The sequence below is a fragment of the Acanthochromis polyacanthus genome, chromosome 2 (genome assembly GCF_021347895.1).
Source record: "Acanthochromis polyacanthus isolate Apoly-LR-REF ecotype Palm Island chromosome 2, KAUST_Apoly_ChrSc, whole genome shotgun sequence".
Lineage (NCBI taxonomy): Eukaryota > Metazoa > Chordata > Actinopteri > Pomacentridae > Acanthochromis > Acanthochromis polyacanthus.
In genome coordinates this window covers 17,022,767-17,050,693 of record NC_067114.1, presented here as the reverse complement: position 1 = coordinate 17,050,693, position 27,927 = coordinate 17,022,767, and the positions used below count along the sequence as shown (strand labels likewise).

Below are 27,927 nucleotides of genomic sequence, written 5' to 3'. Positions count from 1 at the left end.
CCCATTCAGTCTCCAGAAGTTTAGTGACCTGACGAAACAATCCACAACATGTAGACAACCAATGTGCCCAGACAGTATACGGGGTTGGACCATCACATCAGTGATTTTTAAATCAGAAGTGTATTTAAAGGCAGCTCCGAAAACTTTAGTTTGAGCAAAGTGGTTCATGGTCGATTTTGAGGTTTAATTCAATTCAATTTCAATTCCAAAAACTTTATTTGTCCCCTGGTTTACTTTGTGTCATCGTCCTGATGTGAAAGTGAAAGCTTGTCTCTTTTCATTTTCGCTTACCTAATAGATTGCAGGACATTGGCATCCAGAGTTTGCTGATTTTTGGTGGAATCCATTTTTCCTGTATCTGTGCAGTTCTGATAACTCTTTCATGTAGTCTCTGTTTGTGCATCAGTCCTGCACAACACAACTGCATATCACCACTCCTATGTCAGCTGAAAATTCCTGCAGCTCTGTTGTAGTCATATGAGGGTTTTGCTGCATCTTTCTGTCCAGCAGACATGCAGTTTGGTCTTCATATTATGCCCAGTGGAAACTGCACGCCGTGCTTTGATGCCCCACTACTTCCCACTATTTTGCAGACACCAATTAACACCAGTTGAATTCATGAAGTGTTTCACAAGTAGTACACCTAAATGTATGCAATGATTGTTGAACTAGATTCTATTTTAAAATTTTCACAGGTTAAAAATTTGCAGTGAAATAACATTTGAGTATGTACTTTTTTCACTTTTAATGATCAATATTATTTGTCTTGCCCAAACTACATACAATTGTACCTATCAAAGCAGAAGAAGTGGCGTTACAGTCTAAAGCTTTCTAGATATAGTGATAATAACATTGTAATACAATGTGCATGTATTTACAATCTGTTTAATTTAGGATGAAGGTTATACTAATGCTGTTTGGGGAATTAAATGGGAAAACATATATTTTATATTATACACTCTGCGATGCATGTATCATGTTCAAAATAAAATATGCTGGCAGTATGATTGGTGCACTTTTGAGGGTCTGTCTGGACCGAAAGAAGTTACATTTTTTACTTAACCAAATAAAATAAATCATGTCATGTCTCTTTCCACAGTTCAACTAAACAACAGCCAGGCTGTGAAGTACAACATCCTGTTAAACCCAGGGAGTGACAGTGCTGTGAGGTATCATGCTGGGCAGGTTATGAACCTCACTGTGACAGGTCTGGAGCCCTTCACCACTTACTACATAAGAGTGCAGGCCTGCCAGAGAGGTAAGCACCTTCATTCAAAAGACTTTTTGTCTATAAGTCAATTAGTTATGCACGGTTAAAAAATAAAGCACTGAAAAAGATTAAAACCTCACATTATTGAACTGTGAGAGTTGATGAGTTCATAGCCCAGAGCAACTAGTGTACATGTCAGCACCATTTGTGAGTGCAGATATTTTCAGCACAGAATAGAAGATGTATTTTAACATTAGTTAATGACATTTTAGTTGGGCTTTGTATTACCTGCTGTACCCGAGGAGTTCCAGCATTAGCCTCTCAGCGGTTAGTAACCACCCTTTCCTGTGTTTACTTCTCATATACGTGAGATCGCAATGGGAAAATTCCATTAATGTCATACTGTTTCTTGAAATTTGTGCTTGTTACAAATCCTCCATTTTGCTCCTCGTAGATGGATGCGGGGTAGGAGAGGGCGTCAATGTTCGGACTTTAGAGACCACCCCAGAAGGTCTACTGCCTCCCACAGTGTTTACTGTGGGTGCCAATGTGTTGGAGATCCACTGGTCACCCCCCAAAAAGCCAAATGGACTCATCTCCTCCTACCATGTATACAGGTAACATAAACACAGAAAAAAAACATACATGCACAAGTACAGTACAAGCACTTGAGACATTTGCAGTGGTACAACAACTGCATCATAACAATTACAACAGTGATACATCAATGGCTGCCATATTTTTACAACAAGGCATAATTTCTGCATGCCCATTAAGTGTCCATTTCAATCTGAGGGAGCAGGGGAAGCAAGTTTGTTAATAAAAAAGGACTTTTTTCATTCCCTTAACCAATGATGTACACAAATTGCAGAAGTAGTTGAGAAACTGTTTCTGAAGAATGATCATGAAATGTTTTTTGTGACCCACTGTCTGCAGGAGCATGTATTAAAATTGGATGATGAAGTAAAGAAAAGCAGACATAGACACCTCACACGATCTGCTTTCACGTTCTTATTTTGTCTGTTCATAAATGTATGTCTCAGTGCTTATCATATCTACTCAGTTTATCACAACATAAATTAACCTGAAGTAACACACATGCATCGCATACTCAGATGTGCGTGTAGATGACATACATACACGAACCTTTACAAACAGAAACATGTAGAAGTCTATGCTCTGTGTGTGTGTAAATGTGCATCTGTGTGTGCGTGTGTGTATTAATGCATGCTGAAGGTCGTGGTCTGCTTGTTGACCAAAGAGTGTGTGATCTGTATGCAGGGTCAGACCAGACTAAGCCCTTTAAGTCCTCAGGAAACACACATTAGCATAGCAGTACACACACACACACACAGACACATCTGGCATGATCAGACTCAGGCAGACAGGGACTTGGATAAAACAGGAAAATCTCTCTTTCTCTCTCTCATACACACACCTGAAACCCTACGTAATCAAAGACAAATGGGCTTACCAAGACATCAGGGTGCTTGCATCAGCCAGTGATTTACACACAGTGTTTAAGACGTGATGTTACATTTTTTATTTCAATTCCTTACAAACAAAGTGTGTTTATTTTCAGTACAACAAAGCAAACTAAAATCAACTAAGATAGTTGCAGTAGTATATTTGGAATATACTGCAAATACACAAAATTTAACCGTCTATGCTTTCAGAAGAGGTGCAAAAAGAAGCTTAAGCCAAAGTTTTGCAAAAATACATTAAAGTCAAGTTATTGATGAAGCCCCTAAAACTCATCTTTTTACATCAAATCACAAATTTAGATGTTGTGTCCGTGAAAGCAATACCTTCTGTAATTGTAATTCTGCAGCTCTTTCCTGTGTATTGTCTGGATCTGTGAAGTCCCTGCTTCTCTCTCTTCATACACTCCTCCACTACTCACTGCAGGTCAAGCACAATAGCTCACCTGTGACCTCTCAAACACTGTAAAACTACTCTGCTCTACACAATGGCAAGTTGCAGCATTGGAGTAACTGAGAGATTCATTTTAGAGGCAGAAACAGAGTAGAATACTACAAAATGTCTCACCCTGCAAGTTGACAGGGTTGGTTGCTTAGCTTTCTAATGTATGAAACCCTAGCTATATGAATCAGTGTTTTACTGCTGTTTTCAATGTGGAAATGCTCATCCGTGCTCTTGACTGCTTATTAGTGTGTCTTCTAGTGTTTAAAAAACACCATATGGACATATTAACAAGGTGAAAAACAAATTGTCACCAGAGAGGGTCTTTCAAAATAAACATAAAACTCTCAGTTAAAGGATATTAAGATGAATGTAGCTAACTTTCGTAAAGTGTCCTTTTTAAATTTGAGCTGTCTGAAATAAACAATGATGCAAAGCTAATCCAGGAATTTACTTCATCATAGGCGTCCATTTGGAACGGAGGAGGAGCTGCTGGTTTACATCTGGTCCAGTGGGCCGCTTGAATTTTTTGATGCAAGTCCTGCCCTGCGACCTTTCAGCTACTTCCAGTACAGGATTCGTGCCCACAACTCTAAAGGTTCAGTTTTGAGTCAGTGGACTTTAGCTCAGACCTTACAGGCAAAACCACAAGATATGGCCCCTCCTATTGTCACCCCCTCTGGTAAGTTCACCTAGTCCCATAAAAACTGATCTGTTTAAAACGTTCTTGTATTGAGTCACTGCTGTGCACTTTGACAGGTGCCTACTCAGTCCACCTGAAATGGAGTGAACCGGGACAGCCCAACGGTCTTATTTCCCATTATAGGTTGGTTTACAAGAAACTGCAACAGGACCCAACGCTCAACTCAACCACTGTTACTGCTCTCACTGTAGAGGTAAAAGCATCACACACACACACACACACACACACACACACACACACACACACACACACACACACACAGTGACTAGTAGATGATGGGAGCACACATTTTTCTAGACAGGACAGTCTCATCGCTTCACATGCTCTTGTAGCTGATATTAGGAGATGTCATCATAGCCTTAAAGGTTTCTATACATTGATAAAAAATGCTCACACATAAAAAATCTTATGTTCATAAACTGATGGAAATATGCTTGTACACATACATGAAGTGTGTGTGTGTGTGTGTGTGTGTGTGTGTGTGTGTGTGTGTGTGTGTGTGTGTGTGTGTGTCTATTGTCATTTGCAATGCATGTGAAGAAATTTAGACTCTACCTGTGGTTCTGGTGCCATCTGTTTGCCAGTGAGGGGCCCAAAGACAGACAGACACACACACACACACTGCCCGTGGCCTGCTATTCTCCAGGGCCTCTTCCACAATTCTGTGCCATGTCTGATGCTCTAACACAGGGAGTAACTATAATATAAGCAACTTCACTCACACCAGACATACACACATCTATATCGATAGATAGATAGATAGATGGATAGATATTTAAAACACCTCTCAGGCTATCTCACACTCATTCACGTGTAATATGCATAGACACATACACGATACTACTGTTAACAGCTGTCCTCTAGTTTCAAAATGAGTTTGCAGCTCAGTAAGCAGGCTAAATTCAGTCAGTTCTCTCTGCACACCACTGCACGTCTTTGTGTGTGTGTCTGTATTAATTCCTGAAAGTTACTGTTATTTTGTTCTACTTACACTTCCATTTTTAAAAAGTTATGTTTAGATCTGCATGACACAAACAAAAAGTACAAAGGATGAACCAATAATATGATCAAACAGGATAAAGAAGATTAAAGAAAAAAAGATGAGAGAAAAGAGGTGTGGAAATAAATGCATCAATGTACAGGTTCTAAGATGAATAATGGGAAAAAGCAAACGACAGACTTGCAGAACAAAGAACAATAGAGTTGCTAGAGATGGTGAGAAAGAGATGAGACAGAACAGGAGGGGGGTGAGACCGAGGGATAGATGGGGGAAGGAGGGAGGTAGGGAGAAGAGGTAGAAGTATAGATCTATATTCTGTCCATATGTGTGGCCTCTTCTCCCTCTGTGACCTTTGGCTTGTCACTCATAATTAATACAAGATGTAAATGGAGACCTTTCACCTTCTCATTGATATGGAGCACTCTGTGTTTGTGTGTGTGTGAGAGAGAGAGAGGCTCATTGACATGGCATAGACTTATTTTGGTGGCGGTCATTTGTCACGCAGTTGCCTTCATCACATGCACTACGTTGTTTAGTAATACACAAAGAAAGGGGAAATGAGAAGCAAAGCACTGAGCCAATTTGGAAAGAGGAGACTTTTTGAATGATTTTGTAAATTATGTGACGTTGTGTAGGGCGGTATCCCTCTTGCTTATGATGGTCATTAATTAAGGCTTCAAGGGCAAAATAGATGCTTAAGTAGATGTATTGTGGGATATAGATTGTAAACCACATTTTTTTCAGATTGACCAGTGACAGCTGTTTTATTTTTCTCTTACATGTTTCATCTTCATTTCTTCAACATAACTTGTTTTCCTTATTTAGTGTTCACTAATCCACCGTTTCATTCTCCACCAAAAGTTTCTTAGTTTTGTAGATGTATTGTTTGTGCGTGTGTGTGTGTCCGTTTGGTATGTGTGTATTTGTGTGTGTATTGATCTCAGGCTGGGCTGGGAACCCTGCTCTGTGCCAGCTTGGCTGATTAATGGGGTCGTCATGGCAATCGGACGGAATGAGGGTACGAAGCGCAGGCGGCCTGCCTCACTAGACCCCTACACGCCGCCTGGCACTCACACCGTCTCACACACACACACAAATTCACTCTCCATGCCTTACACCTTTCTGACAGACATGTTAGTCACTCACACAACCCTGTCAGGTTGCCTTTCTTGCGCTGTGGTTCCTTTACTTATCCTTTGCTTCATGGGTCTCATCATTATTTTTTCTCCCTTTTTTTCTTCTCTGTTCTCTCAACTGCATTCTTCTTCGTGCTCCTTTTCCGTTTTATTTATTTGACCGTTGTCTATGCTGCTGGAGATTCTTAGCTACAGAGATCATTTCAATTCTGGACGAGAACTTCAGTGAACAGCTAAAATTAAACTTTCACATAGTGCACGTCCTCTAGCCAGCTTCCAACAATCCTTTGCTCTTTTCTGTTTCATTCTTTTACTTCATTTTTTGAGATCATATCCTCCACTACCTGTCAAGTCTTCCACCTCTTCCTGCACCTTTTCGTCCTCATCTTCATGAGTCCCTGCTGCCCTCTCTTCTATGCCCTGTTTTCTTCTCACTCACTGGTCTCTCGACGTCCCCCCCGCCACCCTACCCTTATTCTTAATTTCCTCAGCTCCTCTCTTCCATCTGCCCTCTCCTCTCTCCAGTTTTACTACCTTCTTTTACCTTCTCCACCTTTTAACCCTTCTCCACCTCACTCTTCCTCCATCTCCCATGTCTTCGCCTGCTCTTTGCACCTTCTGTCCCTCTTCCATTCACTATTGTCTCCTCCCTTGCACCTTTTACTGATCGCTTATTTTTTGTCTTCCTACCTCTTGCATTTCCCTGCCTGCCACCTCCCTCTTTCTCCTGCTTTACTCTGCTGTCCTTTCCTCCCTCCCTTGGCTCCTCCAGATGTTACACTGTGGCCCTTGGGATTGCTGGTGAAGGGAGACCATGGGCATGCGTGTGTATGCGAAAGTGCGTTACTCTATGTGCATACATATGTCTGAATATGGTGTGCCTGTGTGCATGCATAACGTTTTTGTTTGTGTGTCTATGTGCAACAGTGTGTGTGTGTGTGTGTGTGCGTGTGTGCTGTATTAATACATCCCATTGATCAGAGCAGGACCCCTGACAGTCATCATCCCTGAGAACCATCTGGCCGACGCCTGACGCTCCCTCACCCAAACAGAAGCTGACACCCTATTAATCTGCTACCGCCATGCATACATACGTGTGCGTGAGTGTGTTTCTGTGTGTGTGAATGAAGGAATCGGTGTGAGCATGCGGAAGAGACTGTGTAAAAGGTTATGTTTAGCGTACGCGTTAACATTTTTGCCGTGTCTCTGTTTCTGCGTATGTGTTTGCATGCGTGTGTTTGTGTGTAAATGTGCTCCAACTCCAGATCGTGCACACACATACGAACGTGTGCACGCACCACTCTGCCATCCGCCAACAACAGCCGGCGCTGAAGGGAGCTGAAGGGTGCTTGGAAATTAAGGTTATTACACAAATTGAGCCATATGGTCTAAATATTTCAGAGCTGAAATTTACTAGGCAATAAAAATGGCCCCTACCTCGGTAATGGTGTAAATTACAGCTTAACCACCAGCGCTAATGATGTCCTTCTGTACGCCCCGTAACCAACCGTACATGAAGGACACATTGTTTAAAAAATACCCCAGGAAAAGCAAAAGAGAGAGAGGGAGAGAGAGGAAAGGGAAAGAAGGGATGCAGAGGGAGGGATGAACAGGGGTAAGGAGGAAGTGAAAGAGGTGAAGAAAGTGGAGAGTGGGGAAACAACGGTGGTGGAGAAAAGGAGAAGGAGAGAGGGAAAGAGAGAGAGTGATTAATATAGGGAGTGGAGAAACAGAGAGAGAGAGAGAGAGCTAGCAGCATGTTTACAATCTGTTAGTTTACCATTAAGAGCCCGTCAGAGAGTGTGGGACAGTGAGGGCCAGCCGGCGAACTGTGTCTCAAAGCCGATATGAGGTTTCTGTGTGTGTGTGTGTGTGTGTGTGTGTCACCCCAACACAGTCAGTATGTGTGTATTTAGGCATGCACAGCTACAGTGTATAGAGGATGGGCATGTTATCTAAACATGTGGTTTGTTCATCTCCTAGCTTGTTGAGTGATACATTAGGGTCAAAAAAGTAACAGCCTTAAACACATGGTGTGAACACATACCATGAAGATAGATCATAGACTGTGTGTAAACATGGACACATCACCTATATTTTCTCTGAAGAACAGTTTTAGAACTCAGTGTGGTGGTCATTGCCATCTTGGCAGCACCTGACATCTCCTAACTTCTGGTTAATCCAAAAATGAGCAAAGAGATGGAGCTGAGGCACCCGCCTGTCCCTCAAAGCAGCCACACCCTGATTCATGCATAATTTCAAACCTTAATGCATTCAGAGTTGATGAGTTATATTCAACATAAACCCCAGTTCATTTGTCATGAACAGGGAAATTAACCATAAGGATCCAAACTGTTTATTGTGCTTAACTGTAAACATGTTTATTTCTCTTGTAAAGTTGGGAATTTATCATTGGGATCTATGGGGATTGAACATAGTCTGCATATTAAGATATATGTAGCCTCTGTGAGCTCTCACTTTTTTATATTCCTGTTTTAAGCCTTGAGTGTGAAATTTAGCTGCCACCTTCTTGGTTTTATTGAAACGTGACATGATGAGTGAGGGGTAGATCTGACTGAAAACTTGATCAATCACACAGTAGCCCCACCATAAAGCATGCCTTCCTTTATTTTACTCTTATTTTTCTAATCTGAAATTAAGACAGAAGTAGGGCCTTTTTCTTACAGACTTCTATACAAACTGATTTCTTTTTGCAACAAAGGGAGTTACCCCCTGCTGGCTGATACAAAGAATGCAGGCTTAAGGCATTTCCAGTTGTTTCCACCATGGGGCTATGTCTGTCTTTTATATACAGTCTATGGGACTGACTTGCCTTTGGAGCCAGTCAATTCCAGGAAACGCTTTCAGCACTTCCACATTGGCTTCATTTTTCAGCCCCAGAGGTTGTTGTGTATTGTAGATAAATAGTTAGGAAATACTTAAGAATCTCAATATATTTTTGCTCCAGACTAGAACATGGGTTTGCAATCATATGTAATGACGTGACCAAATAAGACAAAGTTGTGGCTGCACAGATTCAAGACAAAGATGGGGACATCACTGAAAAGTCTTAAGGGAGCTCAACAAGCATGTTTCCTTTTTGACCCGCAGTAGACGTAATCTCAAGAAGAAAAAGAGCATTGCTTTTTTAAAAAGATTTCTGAACGCATGTCAGATTACATCGCCTTTAAGAAAGGAAGAAAACCTTATGAGAACTCAACGTTTTTGGAAAATGTTTTCTTACTGATAGTTAGATGAGTAAGCTAATGCCGCTCTTGTATAGTATCTAAATGTAAAGCCAGCAGATTGTTCGAGTAGCTTTGTTAGAGACTAGGAGCAGAAGGAGACAGCTATCGTGGCTCCAAACAAATTTTGCCTACCAGAATGTGTGACGCCTACTAATTGACACCTGACAGCCCTTTGTGTAATAAGTTCAAAAATCATGTAAAAACAATAAATTGTTGACTTTGCCATTAGTAGCAAAAAGGGTCACCATAATTCTTGAAATGTCCAACTATTTATTTCAGATCCATCCTCGATACAGGTCTCAGAGAGAGACCAGATTAACACAGTATTCATTAATGAAAGGCTGATAGTAAATTTACTTATTATTTCTTCTGTACATTATGGACCTGAGTTTTTGATATTTGTAGCATTTCTCTGTAATGGACCTGTGTGATTTAAGTTTTATTAAGTTACTACAAATCTTTCTCCATAATGGTACAAGCACATATTGCATTCATGGCTGTAGAGATTTTTAAGGCTTTACTTTTATATGATAATGTAAAAGAAATGTTCAAGGATTCATATACAATAAATCTGTAAATAAAAAGTTCATTTTGGCAGAGAAACTGGATCAGGCAAAAGCTTTACGGCTTTACTTGTTGCTTTTAGCTCTCTTTTACTGTCTGCTTAGTTATTGTCTTTGCATTACTTAACCCCAGAAAAGAGGGAGTGGAGGAAATGAAGGTGGTGGACTGGGAATGACAAGGCTTTGCCCTTGCTCTCAGTGACACTCTTTAACAAATGAGGGAGACAAAGGAGTGGAGGGAAGAGAGAAATGCGGAGCTGAGTGCACACAGGGTGAGGAGAGAGGGATGAAGAGGTTAAGAGAGGAGGAGGAGACAGGTAAAGAGAGGAAGGAAGGATTAGAGGAGAAGATAAGGAGACTCAGATGCAGAGTTTGTTCGGCCCTCGGCCTATCAGACCCCTTAGTTAGAGGTCTCCAACTCTGATTGGAGGGCTCTCAGCATTCTGCATAAACAGCCAAATAATCAGACTGCAACACTTCCTCTTCTCCTAACTGCAATCTTTCTCTCTGCCTCCTCATCTTTTTCGCAACTCCTCCCCCTGTCGCTCCATACTGCTCATTCCTCCATCCATTGCTATATTTCTCTCTGGGCTTTCTCTGCCTCGATGTCAAATTACAGTTTTTATGTTATACTCATCTGCCTTCTTTGCCCCCTTCATTCCCTCTTCTATCTCCCTCTTTCAAGTGATTTTTTTTCAGTCAGTGTATATTCCCCTCCTTCCTCTTCTTCCTCTCTCTCTCTCTCACATGCCCTCTTTCTCTAATGACAGGTTGTGTGTTATTGTGTGTCTGTCTGTGAAGAGGCCACACCATCCAGTGCAGTGCTCTCCACTTGTTTTAATGGGTGTTTAGTGCTGCAACTGTGATATGATGGTCATCACTTTAGAGGAATGCTGAGAGTGTATGAGTGTGAGTATAAAAGAGAGAGAAAAATAGAGTTAGTATATTTGTGATCACAGAGTCCATTCAACTCTGGAGGAAAGTGTGTGTGCGTGAAACTTGCAGCTAAATCTTTCTGTTTGTTTTGGAAGTGGACAGTACTTAGTTTTGAGGATGCCCTCCTGCCTGGACATGAATGCAGAGGTTGTTTATATTTGGCAGCTGGCAAAATGTCCATGGATTGATGGTGAGGGATTTAAAGATGAAGGGGATGCCAAAAATACTGTAGAATTTATAAGATTCTAGTTTGTGTCTGCTGTCTGGATGACCCCTCTAACAACATGAAAGTTCAAGAGATTCTTCATCATGTCACATAAACTAATCTTTACGTTTATCTTTGTTAATGTCCTGACAAAATTTTAATTTTCCTTTCTTAAAAAATGCCCCAAAATTAATTGGTTCTCTTTACAATTTCTGCAGTTTGTAGCACAGTGGATGTTGCGGTTGTATTGTGTTCCCAGTCCTGAGGCATTGTGTTTTCAGCTTGTCCATCCATATGTTTGTCTGTCTCATTCTAGTGAGCATGATATCTCTTGAATGTCTCAAGAGAATTGTTTTTAAAGATGAACCGATTCAATTTTGGCAGTCAAAGGTCAAGGCCACTGTGACCCCACATTTGTCCCATTCTGATAAACTCGATACATCAGGAACACCTGAAGCAAATTTCATTACATCTGACACAAATGTCGACTTGGACTCTAAGATGAAGCCATGACAGCCCTATTGTTTGGCCATAACGCAAGAATTCATACAATAATTAAGGGAAAACTTTACACAAATGTTCAAAAGCAAAAAATTTTGAAGTCATAATATGTTATAACCAAAAGGTCAAAAGTCGACAGACATGGATGTAAATGCAACTTGACAGATTGGTGAAGATATCCTACTTTGAGGTGATAATTGTAGTTCTTTCTGTATCCCTTGATTGAAAATTGTTAGTGCAAATAATCATATTTTTGACTTATTTCTTTAGCTGTTTAACCAGCTAGTCATTCATTATAACCAGCATACCTGATGCATGATCATTTTTATACTACTTCACCTGATGAATTGAAGCTTTGATTAAAATGCACACTAAACAAAGCACATGCCCTCTTACATCGGTTTCAGTAGATTTTTGTGAATTTTAAGCATGCCATTCCCCACCTTTTGTTGGCCACATCATACACACCAATACAAACACATGCATGAATATCTACAGTTTATAAGGCAAATATGCTGTTCCTGGGGTCCAGAGCCGCCAAAGCCAATCATAGATGTCGGTGTGAAGTGGGCATGCCTGTTCCAGACCCCTGCAGTCGCTCTCTACATCTGTGCTGGCCACAGAAAAACCACATGCCTAGTGGCACTCTGTGCGTCTGTAAGTGTGCGTTTCTGTGTGCACGCGTGTGTACGTGTCGCACAAACGTCTGTATGTGTCATGGTTTGTCTAACGTACCCTGACTAGCAGGGACACCCATGCAGGGCATTTGCAAACAGACACAGGGCAATTGCTCCAGCAGCATTGAATTAGGCATCCACACATAAATATGCACACAGACACACACATTCGCGCACACACACACACACACACACACACACACACACACACACACACACACACAAACTTGGCTTGAGAGCTTGGCATGGGGTGCAAGAGATCAGCGTGTGGTGCACTGGCTCACCTCAGAAACCTCTGAAAACAATTACTGCTCTCACAGGGCCGGTCAGGGCACAGCTTGGCCTAATAGACTGGACAATTGAATTGAATTGAATTGAATTGAATCGAATTTAACCAAATTGAATTGAGTCGTATCTGATTATAGCATGTTTTATTGTACACTAAAAAGAACAAAGACAGACGAAAAGGTAAAACAGCAAGCTCCTTTATTATCTCTCCAGGACTTAATATGACAGAGCAGAAAGGCCAGAGAAGGCCTGTGGAGAGAATCATCCCAAAGGCAGACCAGTTGGACCCCATTCACCTGTCATTAGGTGTAGTTCTTTCATGTTTGTTCTTAGGCCCTCGCTTTACTTTTACGTGCTCGTGTGTGAGAATGAGACACAAAGAGAGAGAAGGAGTGTTTGTGTGCATGCATGTGTGTGCATGTGTGTAGCCATATGCTAATGTTGGTCTGTCTCTCTGTCTCTGTCTCTCTGCGGGGCCAGTGCTGGGGCCTTTGTGAGGTAATCAGCATAATTCTTTTGACAAATACACATGGTTATTCTTAATTAGTATCACACACTGTCCCCCTGGCTGCACCATGCCTCTCTACCTGAATATCACGCACACACACAGATGTGCAGTTGTACACACACACACACACTTCTAGGGACACATGGGTTCAAAAAAAGATGCTTGCAGATGTGGGCTTGTTAGGATACATGCAAATGCACCCACATAAACACAGATACCAGTGAATGTGCACAGGGCTTAAGGAGCACACGTGCACACTGACCCTTTTATACAGGCTACACATGCAGAAACACCAGAGGACCCCTGCTGTAGCTCAGCTCACACACCAAAGAGAAGACAGAATGAGGAAATAAAAGATTGAATAGATTGCTTCGTTGCCCTCAATGCTAAGTTGTGTTGAACCATGTAAGATCCGAGAGCTCTTTAATGTATAAATTAGCAAGACCTCTTCCTGTCGCTTTCTTTCTTTCCATATCATTGTCTCTTTTTCTCTCCTTCTGTCTTGTTTACACTCCTTCCCGTCTCTCTCTTTTTCTTGACTCCTTGCTCCCTCTCTGTTCTTTTGCATTTTGTATGATTAACTGGTGACTTTGATCATCCCCACACACATGCACATGCTCATGCGATCTGAATTTAGGTTGACAAGAACGCTTTTCTTTCATATCTTACATTCTGGCTGTTCATGTGGTCTTTATAGGTTGGTTCTTTTCTTCACAATTTATTGAGAGTTTTTACTGCTACAGCCATCGCATTTGCTGCAAAAAGTAAAATATCTACACTTGAAGCTTGCTTGAATGTTGCAGTAACACAATAATTATTTCCTGCCAAATTGCAGTAACACAAATCAGTGCTGAAACAAGCATTGGTACGTATCCAAAACAGTCAGCTCTAACTGTTTATACCTTAGAAATTTAAGGTTGGGAAATAATTCCAAATGTGTGGTATGGAGGACTTTTTAATACTCCTATTGGTTTATCTTCATAGCAGGGATTAGTGGGTATTAAAATTTTATTTTAACTTTGTTATTCATGTCATGATATACTTTTGTTAGTTTTCTGTGTATGTGTATGCTTATGTATTCCTTGATATGTGCGTTATAAGATATTGTGGAAGTATTTGCTTTCTGTAGTGTGTGTGTCTTTGCACAATGTGTGTGAATGTGTATGTATGAGAGGGAAATAGTTATTGAGGGAGCTGTTAATGTAATGTAATAGTTGTGTGTTTCAGTGTTATACCATTTGATTACAGCCTGTCTACGTGCCTGTGCGTGTGAATTTCACAGTACTTGATTGTTGTGTGTGTGTGTGTGTGTGTGTGTGTGTGTGTGTGTGTGTGTGTGTGTGTGTGTGTGTGTGTGTGTGTGTGTGTGTGTGTGTGTGTGTGTGTGTGTGTGTGTGTGTGTGTGTGTGTGTGTGTGTGTGTGATGTAGCAAGCAGGCCGTTAATGTGGTGTGTTTCAGTGATAAAGTGTTTGAATGTATTGCCATCTAGAGGCATGTAGCTGAGTCTCCATGCTGCTATAAAAGCTGCCAGCGCCAGATGCTGCTATTGACAATGTGCATATGTTAACCGCTTTATAGGCCACATGCCTCACATATTTCACTGGCTTTTAAGGTAGAGAGATCTCTCATTCCCGCTCACTTAATCTGTCTCTCCCTTTTGCCACATCTATCTTTTTTCCCTCTCCCACTTTAGCTTTCTCCCCTCTTTTTTTACTTCACTCAATCTCTCTCTGTCTCACTCTCTCTCACACTCCCCCTCCCTCTGTCTTTCCTTTTTTATTTGCTTCATCAGTTATTAACTTACTCACCGCTTACTTTTTCTTATCCCTCTTTTCAAACTCTCTGCCCTACATTGCTTTACTTCCACATCATTTCGTGTCAGTCTCTTCATTCCTTTGTCTATATTTCTCTCTCCCTCCACCCCTTTCTCTTTCTATCTCTCTCCATCCTTTCCCCACCCTTCTCATTGTGTCCCTCCCTCCCTCTGCCGATTGAGAAGTACTGTGATTTGCAGGAGGATTTAGCTTGTGTCTAGGTGTCTAGGGGCTTATTAATCCTATTTTACTGCGGATGAAAAATATGTTGGCTTCCAGACATGAAAACAGTGAATACATGCATTCTGGTTGTTGTTCAGACAGTTCATCCTTGGTGCCATGCTACGGTGATTTGTCAGGGTTTTCATTTGATTCAGTTTGAATTGGAGACCTTTTGATCCGCTTGCTGCAGCATTGAAGTGGTTTGCCAGTTAATCTCTTTACATATGCTTGGTTATGTGAAAGCATACAGTCCTGAACAGACAGTTTTTAACTGCAGACTCAACGCTTGAAAGAAATATAGCCTCCCATGTTGTACATTCACACAAATATGTTCAAACACTCAGAAAAACATCCCTCTTATAGCTGCTTCAAAGCTCACAGTCATAAACAAACACACAATCAAACAGGCGCTGCTACATCCTGGAGCCTGGTGCTCCCAGACTACCATGTCATCGCACGCCAGGGCCTTTTGAAACAACAGTGTGTCTCTTATCAATTAGTAAATGGTGTTCCCACTGTATCACACACACACACACACACACACACACACACACACACACTACCCCTGTGTCTGCCAGGGTGTTGGGCTGGGTCCCACTGCCTAAAGCTACTGGCAGACTCCCTGTGCCTGTGTGTGTTTGTGTATGTGATATGAATGGGTGCATGTGTGACATAAACACTCAATCTGGAAGCTTTGAATTCACCCATAAGGGACAGCCGTCTGCCTGCCAGTCTCTCTGTCTCTGCCACTTCTCTGGTGTGTACTCACTTTGCCATGGCAGAGCCTGTATGTTGAAATGTTGATATCGCAAATCCCATGTTATGTCATCTTAGCCTGCCATTGTTTTCAGGGTTTCTTTTCATTCCCCATTTTAATGAGTAATGCACTGGTTTTTATTTATGCAGGATTTGTTTGTGTAACTAATTTACTCTTGCTCTCTTGCTTTCCTTTGACATTATACCCACTTTCCTATTATCCTTTGCATATCTGCTCATTTTTCTTTTGTCTTAAACTCCACTTTCTCTCTCATACATTTACCTCCTCCCTTTTACTATCACGCTGTCATTTCTTTCTCATATTATCTCAGCTTTAGCTCTCTTATTGATGTTAGATGTTTGTCATTGTGTCCCTTTTAGGGTTCAGTCCTAGAGGCAACCGTCTATGGTCTTGAGCCATACAGTCATTACAGTCTACACGTGGATGCTGTGAATGGGGCAGGTACAGTTGAATGTGATAAATGCCTAATTTAATGTCTCTGGAATAAATAAGAGAAGCACCGTCTACTGAACACCTTCATTCAATCTAGATGTTTTGTGATTCTTCAGGCAGTGTGTCCAGTCCCTGGGTGGACATTAGGACCCTGGAGGCTTCTCCGGCTGGCCTGGCTAACTTCACAGTGGAGCACAGAGAGCAGGGCAGGGCGTTACTGCTCAGCTGGGATCAACCACATACTCCAAATGGAGTCATCACGGTACATGCAATACACACAAATCACTGCACATGTGTCAAAGGTGTGGTGGTCCACCAATAAAATAGTTACAACAGATGATGTAGAAAGACACACATATGAATGCCCAAGAGTACACTCATAAGTTACCAAAGAGACACACAGTTTCTACTTGGAGTTTACTACAACAATTAATTTACATGTGCTTGCGCTTTATACATATTCATTCTGATCCACAGTACACACACACACACACACACACACACACACACACACACACACACACACACACACACACACACACACACAGAGCTACTGGCCTGAATTTACGATGTCAAGCACACACACACATTTTTTCTCTCATCCTTTGACCTACCTCACATTTTTATCACTCTGCTGATTACATTATGTGTACTTTAACCCACCTACAGTCCTTCCATTACTCATCCCTTGTTTCCCTCTTCTCTGTTCCAGATGTATAACTTGTACAGTGAGGGGAACCTAGAGTTCAGCGGCCTCTCACGCAGCTTCCTGTTTCGTCGTTTGGATCCATGGACCACCTACGCTCTGACTCTTGAAGCTTGTACATCAGCAGGCTGCACACACAGCCCTCCTCAGCACATCACCACAGCACCAGCACCACCCGCTTCCCAGCCTCCACCAACACCTCGCTTCATTGGCCCAGACCACATGTCACTAACCTGGGGCCCTCCCTCCCAACCCAATGGCCCAGTTGGAGAGTATTTGTTACTTGGGAGAAGTGTGGAGGAGGAGGGGAGGGGAAGGAGTAACGAAGAGGATACTGAAGGAGGCAAAGTAGGTGAAACTTAAGTCACAACTCTAGAGATTCATGGGTTTAATGTCAATTTGAATATTTGTTCAGTCAGGCTGAGATAGTGTCCATGTGCCAGTATCTGTAAAAACTGGTGTCATGTCTTAACTCTGCTTTCATAACTAATAAACAAAATATTAATCAGCCTTTCACCTACAACTGAAAACATCAACTTTAATCATCCACACTGTCACCAACAGGTTCTTTTCAGAGAAACATCTCCTCAACAAGCTGAAACTTTCTCCTGCACTGTGACTGGTTTGCGTCCATGGACACAGTACAAGTTTAGTGTCTGTGCTCAGAACCCAGCTGGACACACCTGCAGCCCCTGGTTACCCGTAACAACCAGACAAGCCCCTCCTCGTGGCTTGGCCCCTCCAACAGTGACTCATCTCCAGGGCCGGCCCAGTGAGGTGGTCGTGTCTTGGACCCCTCCTCTGGAGCCTAATGGAGTACTTCTGTCTTATAGGATTCAGAGGAACAATATCAGTTTCTCATTCAGTTTTGACCCTACAGTCCTCAACTATACAGATGAAGACCTGCTGCCATTTTCGACATACAGGTATTGCTTGCTTTTATTCATACCATTTTGGAGTTTCTACCTAAACACCACAAACAAATCGCATTTTTTTTAGATGAGAAAACCAAACTTAAATTTATTTGCTTCTCTACAGCTACTCCATCATAGCCTGCACATCTGAGGGATGTATCACCAGCCCTCAAACAAGTATCACAACTCTAGAAGCCCCGCCTGCCGCAGTGGAAGCTCCCAGAGTGGACACCGTCACATCCAACAGTATAAACATTTCCTGGAGTAAGCCATTAATGCAGAATGGAGAGGTGACGGAATACGTGCTGAAACTGAACAGTCAAGAGGCTTATCGTGGAGGAGATCTAAACACAGTGTTGTCAGATCTGCAGCCACATACATCATATGAGCTGGTTCTGTTGGCTTGTACCAGTGGTGGGTGCACTGCCAGCAGCACATTGTCCACTGTAACTGATGAGGCTCCTCCTACTGGCCTGCATGCCCCGACTCTAAAGGTATCTATGTTCATGTTTCACTTGCAATTAATATGTGTGCAATACCTAAATCTGTGGATTTCAAGATGGAATTAATGACAGGAAATTCCAGTTCAATTGTGTTTCCTGCACAATTTCAACTAACTTATTCCATTATCAGTGAAACAAGTGAAACACCAATCACATACATTGGTTTTTCATTTAATTTGACAATTAATATTATTTGGTTGAGAATTGCTGAGTTTTGTTTTTGTCTTGTTACAAGCAGTTTACTTTTTACCATAGATCTGTAACTAATCTTTTATTCTCTCTAGAATATTTGAATAGTCACAGACTATTAAAATCTATTGGGAGATCTGTATTATTTGACCTTTAAATTTGCATTTGAAGGTTACTGGCCCAGAGTCGGTGGAGATTAGCTGGAGTCTACCAGAGCACCCTAATGGAATCATCACAGAGTATGAACTCCGCAGAGATGGTGAAGTTATCTATGTTGGCACAGAGACCCATTACCACGACTTCACACTTCTGCCAAGTGTGGAATACAGCTATGTTGTCAGGGCCAACAACAGCAGAGGCGCAGTGAGCAGCGCAGTAGCCACAGCAAAGACTCACCCATCAGCTCCTTCTGGTGTGGGTCTCCCTACACTGACACCTCTGGGAGCAAGCCAGGTGGGTCATTCGTCTGTTCAGTCTTTGTAGGATATGAATTAAGACCTTTAAACCCTGTTATTGAATAGCTGGGGCGTTTGTTATTTCACTTACCAGGTGAGAGTGGAGTGGCGGACTCCAGCTCGTCCTAATGGAGACATTGTGAGTTACACTGTGTACCAAAGAGATCCAGTCCAGCTGAGCATCACCAGCACTGTGTTCACTCCAGAAGACAGAGCTTTCTCTGACAGACACACCACTCTGCAAGGGCTGGATCCTTACCATAGGTAAATAAAGGTCTCCAACACAGTCCACTTTTAGGTTATCATAGAGCAAAATGTGTGTGTACCTTAGCTGCTGTTTTGATATATAGGTTGATAAGTAGATGCTGATTATTATTCTTTTTTACAAGGCTCTTGTGTAAACAGTTTTATCATATCAATATACTATATTGATTAGAATGGTTGGAGAAAAAAAATTAGCAACTTAATTTGCAGTTGACTGTGTAGCAAATTCCGTAACGAAGGACAATATGGAAAGGAAGAAGATACACGAATGAGCAACAAAGAAGGGAACAGAGTGCCATCTCTTGGTAGCAACAAATACTAGTAGACCTTTTACAAATCACCACAACACAGGGTCACTTGTACTACAGGTGAGTTAGTAACAGAGCCAGCTTATCTATTTTCTTATTTCAATAAATTAATACCTTTAATTTTATTGAAATAGTTTGACAATATTTGATATCTATAGGTCTGCTTCAAACACAGTTTTTTTTTATCTACTCATGAAAAATAAGTCCACGAAATTAATGCGCATTTTCACCATGCAGTCCTTGTTGAAAACCTTTAGACACCTATGAAATATATGAAATTCTTTATTTCTTGTGTGATAAATTAAGACGCTAATGCATTTGCCAACATAGGAAAGAAAATAATTTGGTCAAAAATATGGATTCAAATGGACAAACTGTGGTGCTGTAAACCTAATGGAAGGTAGGCTTAAAAGAGTGGCAACTTCTGTCACTTTCTTCCAAACAAAGACAACAGAAAAGACCAAAGTGTGTGTATTCATGTGTAGGGGCATATATGAAGAGTTCATTTGCAAAAACAGATAACTCTGTTTTGATAAATTGTCAGAAAACCTTATCTTTTATTGTTTACTTGAGATAATATCAATCAAACTGAAGATTTGACTCAGTAGAAAAATACATGACAAAACAGAGAATAAATAAATTATTAATGTTATTATTATTATTATCTAAAGTAAACAATAAAAAATGAGTTTTCTGAAAATTTATAAAACGGAGTTCCCTGTTTTTGCAAATGAACTCTTCATATGCATGTCTATTTTCAGTTGTATGTATCTGTTCCCGTGTGTGCATGTCAGTGCACTTGAATGTGTGGATGTGTTTGTATGAACATGTGTGTGTGATGATAAGATTCAGATAATAAAAGCTCATCAGCCTTATCATCTAAAGATCACTCTCCTTCTCTGTGATGACCTTCTGTCCTATCAATGTCTGTTGATCACCTTTTCATTCCTTTGGTCCATCTCTCTGTCCTCTCTGCTATTGTTTTATTTCTGTCTTTTGCACAACAGGCTCGTCAAATTAGTCACCTCGTAGTGCAAGCTCAGTGTTACTGCAGTTTGGAAGGACTCAGTGGACATTCAGTTTAGACTGACGGCAGTTTGGTTGAGACAGGCACAGTTTTCAACAACTTGAGAAAGTGGTGTGAAAAACTTTTCCACCAACGGTAATATATGAAAAAAATGGCACAGGGATTAGGACATAGAGCACTATTGTTATACATATTGCACCTGGTTAAAACTTACTGACAAGCTCAAAAGCTTCAAAAGAAAGCAGCCTCTATTAACATTTAAACTCAAGTGACCCACAACTCTCTCTTCTAAATGTGTTTATGTTTTTGTGCAGGTATGAGGTAAGGGTGGAGGCTTGCACAGCGCTTGGCTGCTCCTCCAGTGACTGGTCATCTATACTCACGCTGGAGGCTCCCCCTGCTGGACAGACGGCGCCACTATTGGACCTCCAACCTGACACGCACACCAACCTCCACACCAGCTTTCTACTCACCTGGTCCCCTCCAGCTCAGCCAAATGGTAAAATCCTGCATTATGAGGTGTACCGGAGACTGGACTCTACCACTGACACCCCCAGACATGATGCAGCAACAGCTGTCTACAGGAATGTCTCTACTACGTGCAAAGATAACGGACTCCTGCCATACACTGTATACCAGTACCAGGTATAATGCTTTGTGTATGTAGATGTGTGAGTGTGTACGTGTGTACCTCAAAACTGCAAACCATTTACTCCCGTTAAAATGTATTCAATTTTACTGATAATTATCGAGATTTGTGGAGGAACTGCAAACCAGTCCTTTAGTAGTCACTAGAAAGTTATTTGATAGATCTTTGAGGTTTCAGACAACTTTCAAATTTTTATTTCGACATGATTTGTCTAAAAAAAAACAAGCATAATAGTAAGAATTTCTTTTGAGAGTAAGTAGAAATAACCAAAATACCCAAACTGTAGAACAAGCAGAAAATGTAGCAAAAATTGCGAATATTTTCTTCAGATACTCCAATATGAAGGTTGCAAGATATATTTTCACTCTGATGAAAATACTCACTGCTTTTTGTCCTCTGCGCTGGACAAGGGAACAGAGTTAAATGTTTTATTGTGAACCTCATTTGTAGATGAGACCGAGGTGGCTGACGCTTCACAAGATGTAGACTGATTTCACAATGAGATGTTTTCTAAAAGTCTAGTCACACACACAGACATACACATACAGACAAGCAGATCACGCTCATGCATCAACTAATACAGCATCCGTACACACCAACGAACACAGACGCACAAACACACAAGCCGAGTAATCAGACAGGTGTTAAATGGAGCGGTCCATATTCATGCTGTTGTGCTTCTGCATTGGTACACTAATTGACAGGTTAGCCCTTTGGAAGCAACAATAACATTAGCATTCCTGCCTGTCAGACATATGAGCTGAGGCCAGAGAACCGGTGTAATTGATTGAGTTTGCCTGATTGTGGTGCCGTCTTTATTTACGAGGGTCCTAATTTATGACATGAGGAGGGAGGGAAGGAGGGGCTTTGGGAGATGACGAGCGGGCAACAGAGCCATTAATCACTGGGCCCTCTGAGCACCCCACTTCCTGATTACCAGCCAGCCAATCGAATTAACTGTTAGACTCCTTGGTAACAGAGCTTGTATTGGAAAGACCTTTTAATGGTGACCGCTACCCGTCCCCTGAGGATTTGCCAGTGGGGGATTGGGGTACGTGGACAAGGTGGTGGTATGTGTTTGTTGGCCATGAACACGTGTACACAGTGTACATGTTTGTGTGCGCTTGTAAACATGTGTGAGTGAGTGCGTGTCAGAGGCAGAGAAGCAAAGAAACTGTACACACTAATGGGCATTTCATTTGAAGTTATTCTCGTTGCCTTTTCATGCAGTTTTCAATCTCTAAGTGAAGTTTTCTCTGTCAGTCTGTGTATTGATGTGTCAGTCTGTCCACTTCTACACCTGAATTCCTCTTTTGTCTTTCTGTCTCTTTGCCTGAGATTATTTTTATTTAGCTGTTAATCTGTCTGTGTTACTCTGTGGCCCTTATTCTTTCTCTGTGTGTGTGTTTCAGGCGTACACAAGGACGACTTGGTTCAGTTTAGCCCACCACAGCACGAGAGAGAGAGAGAGAGAGAGAAATCATATTAGGCTAATTACACTGGGTCATAAGCTCCTATTGACAGCTTTATGCTTGGTTTTAATTACTGCCCACTTTCACACAACTTACCCCCTTCACCCCAAGTAGATGCACCCGCCAAGTCGCCGTGTTGGCCTATCAGAGCACTCAAATCGAGTCTGCAGTCCAACGATCCAATAAAAAGGCTTGAATACTATCTGGAAGTTTCCTGAAGGCGTTTGTTGCCATGGCGGCTCATTTGCTGCCATGGCAGCTAACGGGGTATATTTTTATTTTGTGTCTAATAAGCCAAATCATGGCCCAATAGGAGGAGAGAGGACAAGACAGGAGAGAAAGCAATAAAAGTCTGTGGATGATATAAGGACGACGAGATGAGCACTACCTTTTAGCACCGGATCAAGGCCAAGGTGGTCTGGGCTGACTTTAGTTTTGAACTTTTTCTGTGTTCCGTCTATGTGGCACAAACTTCTTAATCAAACCCAAAATCTTGCATCACATTGAGGTTTTAACTGTGTTGCTAGCGGGAGGAAGAACACGCTTGTTGCTGGGTAGAAGTATTTTATTGCTGCGGTTAAATTTTGTTGGATGGCAGAAGCAAATGTAATGAAAATGGTTTTAAGCAACAAGTCACGTCACAGTCTCTGTGCAGGAGCAACACATCTGGTGGAAAACTTTTTCTTTCTGCTGATGTTGTTTCAGTCTTCTCAGACTATTTAATGAAGTAGCTTGTATGCTTCCTCTGTTCCATTGATATGATGGTGCTATTGTGATTAGCCGATTTACCACATTTATTCTATGGCATATCCCCATCCTTCCATCCCTCCTGCTGCTCCCTTTTCTTTATTGTTTGCCTAAAAAAATATATTTACATAAATAAACAAAGTGTTAGGACCTAGTGCAACACAATGCAGTCACTAAACTGAACTAAGCTTGACATGATTTATATACAGTATGTACTGTGGTACTCTTTTGTAAAGACATTTAAAGTTTCTTTATCATGCCTTTCTCTTCAGTTTGTAATTCCCTATTTTTTTTAATTTTCCTAGAATTAAATTTATAGTAAGTGTCTTCTGCAATAACTTTATTGACATTTCTTGTTATTCACAGCAGTAGAACATATCCTTATCAATTTTATAATGAGGCTCAGATATTGTAGCAATTTTCTGAACTGTTGTGTTTCATGTCATTTTTACATACCTCTTTCTTTATGTGATTTCTAGTAAGATAACAGTCGATTTAGTTGATCCTGGCTCAACTTTTGTCTCACATCTAGCAACATATTTAATTGTTGTGTGAAACACATGGAAGCATCCATGCTAAGTAAGAGTATCTTATAATGTGCATTTGTAAGTTGAATTAATAGAATATATAGTAAGGCCTCAAATGGAGCTTCCTGATTCATATGTCTTATTCTTGTTGGTAAGACCCAGACCATTGCAGTGTGCTCTGCTGGAGAGCTTCTGTCACTATGAATGTACTGACAAAGGTGGCAGCTTCACACAAATTGTAAGTGGAAACACGTGAAGTGCAGCAAAACATCTGTGTTGTATTTGACAGTTGGATGAAAAGTGAATTAAACAGGATGAATACATTGTTAGCATGAACGGTACAGTATCTGCTTGTGTGAATTCAGGCTCAGACACATTTAGGGCCGATCACATCAGCTCCTCTTATCCTCATTAAAAGCAGAAGACAGTTTCATGCGGCTGTTGGCGAGTCTAGTTTGTATTCTTTCCAGAGAAACTGCAACTACAAAGTCATGAGGCGGAAATAGATGATCTTTGGTATTTGTCCTTTTTTTTTTCAGACACACTAAAATTTAGCATCTGTGAAAAAATAATTAATGGAAGAAGGCAGTGATGTCTGTGCAGTTAAATGAAAATCACAACACAGGAGGTTTAAGTCTTTTCTCGAGGTAAAATGTTTTTTGGAACTATGGAGGATGTATCATATATTTAATGCTATTCAGCTCAGTTTTACTCATATATCATCATTTCACAACATACAGTGAGTCATCTCAGGGAACTTCACATAGTAAAGTCACTTAAAACCTTATACTCTGTGTGCTTGAACTTGTGTGTTGAGTAGCTCACCTGAGCTGTGTATTTACCAGCATTACTGGTAAGAATCTGCTGTCACATGGAAAGTTTTGTTATACTGGACATCTCTGTGTAGAAAAACCACCAACTAAATCTAAAAAAAATTGTCAGGTGATAGCATGTCTGTCACCAGAAACAGGAATGATTTCAGTGTAATCTTATCTGCTGAACTAAATATATCTGTCTGAGCAGATTCATTTAGATGTGTGCCGAAAAGATACAAAGCATCACCAAGTTCAAAATATCTCTTGGTTTCTCTGCTCGGTTTCCTGCCTTTTCACCTCGTGTCTTGTCCACCCATCATCCTGTCTTCCTCCTCCCAATCCTCAGTCTCTCCATCCTCCATTCTTCTCTCCCCTCTCCCGTCTCAGTCCATCTGTGCTGTCACTTAGATCAATCAGTCTGATTGATCACGGCCTAATTGACTATTATTGAGGTTAATTCAACTCTTAACACACTTGCATGCACACGCATACATGCACAAATCTCACAATCATAGCCACAGACAACAAACCGCACACACAGACACGCACTTTGAACACCAAAGCTCAGACCCATCCATCTGCCTTCTGCACTACTTCTGACAGGCTACAGATGACTTACACATGCAAATCTCCACCCTGCCTGACCCTGTGCTGTGTACACCCTCTAATTATACCCAACACAAGCACACAAATAAGATTACTGTGTATGTGTGTGTGCGTGTGTCTGTGTGTGCGAATAACTCCTTGATGAAGGTGAAAAGTAATTGTCATGCAGATATGTTAGTGTTGGGTTGCATGGTGAAAAGGTTTTGCTCTCACTGCTGATGTTAGTTTTGATGGATGGTCCAGTGAATTGACTTACACCGTTCCGTTGGTCTGGTAGATACTGGGTAATTAAGAGAAGCCTTCATCATTAAGAGTTCATAAAATGCATCAAAAATCCTAAACATGGAAGCAAAAAGTTTGTTACACATGCAAATTTTCTCAGCATTGACTGTGATTTTGACCGACAGGTGTGGGCCGTGAATTCGGCCGGTCGTTCTGCCAGTCCATGGGTCAACGGGAGAACAGGACCTGCTCCTCCTGAAGGTGTAGGCCCGCCCATCTTTCTGCATGTTTCAGCGACCTCAGCAGTGGTAAACATCCGTCCTCCAGCCCGACCCAATGGGATTGTTAGTCTTTACAGAGTGTTCTCACTGGAGCGCAACAACCACACTCTGGTAAAGAGCCTACCAGGGCCTTTAGAAATTAGACATTCTTAATTAGACAATCCCAAACCTCACTCTACACTGTCCCCTTCCTGCAGCTCTCAGAGGGGACATCCCATCAGCAGACACTCCATGGTTTACATCCTTACACCCAGTACTGGGTGGGAGTAGAGGCCTGCACCTGTTATCAGGTAATGATACTAACTGCTAGGTATGCAGTATATTCAGTAGGTTATATACAGCACCACATTTTAATGAATCACTGGTGATAGCCACACCTGTATCTCTAAACTAGTACATTAAACCAATACGCATGAAAAGAATGCATGTATTTATTAGTGCAATGACGAGGACTTTTATCAAAACACTTCTTGATTTACTGGTGGCATTTTCATCTAGTAGACATATTGCTCCACCACTGAGAATAATTTTATTAATTGCATTGCAAATTTTGCATAGACATTGTACTTGTATGCTGTGAAATCTTATGAGTGTGTTTTGGACATTTGCAGTGCTGCAGCCAGGGTCCGCTGAGTGAGCTTCGCACCCTGGCTGCCCCTCCAGCCCTCCAGCCTCCTCCTCGCCCCATCACCCTCACATCCCGCTCTGTTCAGCTGGAATGGGATGAGCCCTTGGCCCCTAATGGAGTCATCGAGAGGTGAGGAGAAATCTTGAAAAGTGCACATTGCATGAGACATACACCATAATCTCACTCTCACTTACTCTCTGAATCCAGCTGTGAGCTACATCTCAGGTCATCCTGCCCGCAGCCCCCTCAGCCTGTGCCTCTACCCTGCTCTAAGGAACCAGCAGAAATCTGTTTCTTTGGCAAAAAGTGGAGCTACAATGTTACAGGTGATTTCACAGATTTATCAAGTACACATGTTTTTAATGAACACAATAAGACTTGCAATATTTGAAAAATGTGTAAAAATGCATCTCTAATGTTCAGTTTTGTCAAGAGTAAATGAGTTGTTACTAATAAAGGCCTCGGGAAGTCCTCAAACCAGCAGCAGAATGTAAAAACTTAATGTACCCTAGAAAAAAACAGGATGCAGGTGATAGATTGGTAAATATATATAACTAAGCTAAACTGAGATGCTTGCAAACCTTCATCAAAGTACAATACCTGCTAAAGTCCATTGTCTGTGTTTTGTGTGGGTGAACACAAATGCTCTGTGCAGGTCTCCGACCATACTCCACCTACGAGCTGAGAGCTGCCTGCTTCAATAACATGGGCAGCACTGCCTCCAACTGGACTACTGTTACCACACTCAGTGAAGGTAACAAATGTATTCACTCCCTCAGCCATCACAGCTGGCCAGCTATATTCTAAAAACACATCCAGAGTTTCTCTTCTCCCTCCTTTCTCCCTCGTTCTCCCCACAGCCCCCCAGTATGTGTCCCCCTTCTCAGTGGGCAGTAACCTGACAGTTATTTGGCTGGACTGGACAGAGTCCTTCTCCCTCAATGGATACCTGAAGGAGTACAGTGTGACTGAGAGCCGGCTGAGGGTTTATACTGGTTTCTACAGTTATCTCCATATTCCACGCACTTCACAGAAAAGTGAGAGCACACACACCACACACAGACATGTATGTATAACACACTGTGGATAAATACACACTTTAATAGGAGGACCTCTCTATCTCTGCAGGCATGTAATGCAGACAAGTGTTGTTAGAGAAATACACACTTGAGCAAAGAGTGTGCCCCACACAAAAGCAAATGTGTTGTGATCTCAGACAACTTTGAAATACAGTAAAACAAATATACTCATTTACACAATAAAATCATATTGTTTGCTAGTACAGTTAACACGTACCAGTCATTTAGCATCTATACAGAGAAAGGATGAAACAGTTTTTACTGACTGGCACATGATCATTTTACAATTATGTGCAATAAACTACTGATATATATTATATTTAAGTGTTGTTTTAATTGAGTCTACAAATTTTAATCTTTAATACATAAAGATGCATTTGATTGGCTGTC

At 41.4% G+C, this 27,927-nt stretch overlaps 1 protein-coding gene across 1 annotated transcript in view; it reads left to right on the top strand.

The window, feature by feature from the left end:
- The window catches only part of ush2a (Usher syndrome 2A (autosomal recessive, mild)), a 215,554-nt gene that overhangs the window by 181,894 nt on the left and 5,733 nt on the right, over positions 1 to 27,927 (top strand). The window contains exons 71-88 of the mRNA XM_051939571.1: positions 1,100 to 1,258; positions 1,665 to 1,827; positions 3,598 to 3,815; positions 3,893 to 4,029; positions 16,073 to 16,154; positions 16,262 to 16,407; positions 16,858 to 17,199; positions 17,416 to 17,777; positions 17,890 to 18,259; positions 18,629 to 18,910; positions 19,007 to 19,176; positions 20,826 to 21,156; positions 25,735 to 25,941; positions 26,028 to 26,120; positions 26,442 to 26,587; positions 26,666 to 26,784; positions 27,114 to 27,212; positions 27,319 to 27,495. Coding sequence (XP_051795531.1) covers positions 1,100 to 1,258; positions 1,665 to 1,827; positions 3,598 to 3,815; positions 3,893 to 4,029; positions 16,073 to 16,154; positions 16,262 to 16,407; positions 16,858 to 17,199; positions 17,416 to 17,777; positions 17,890 to 18,259; positions 18,629 to 18,910; positions 19,007 to 19,176; positions 20,826 to 21,156; positions 25,735 to 25,941; positions 26,028 to 26,120; positions 26,442 to 26,587; positions 26,666 to 26,784; positions 27,114 to 27,212; positions 27,319 to 27,495 — 3,603 coding nt within the window. The remainder of the gene's footprint in view (positions 1 to 1,099; positions 1,259 to 1,664; positions 1,828 to 3,597; positions 3,816 to 3,892; positions 4,030 to 16,072; positions 16,155 to 16,261; positions 16,408 to 16,857; positions 17,200 to 17,415; positions 17,778 to 17,889; positions 18,260 to 18,628; positions 18,911 to 19,006; positions 19,177 to 20,825; positions 21,157 to 25,734; positions 25,942 to 26,027; positions 26,121 to 26,441; positions 26,588 to 26,665; positions 26,785 to 27,113; positions 27,213 to 27,318; positions 27,496 to 27,927) is intronic.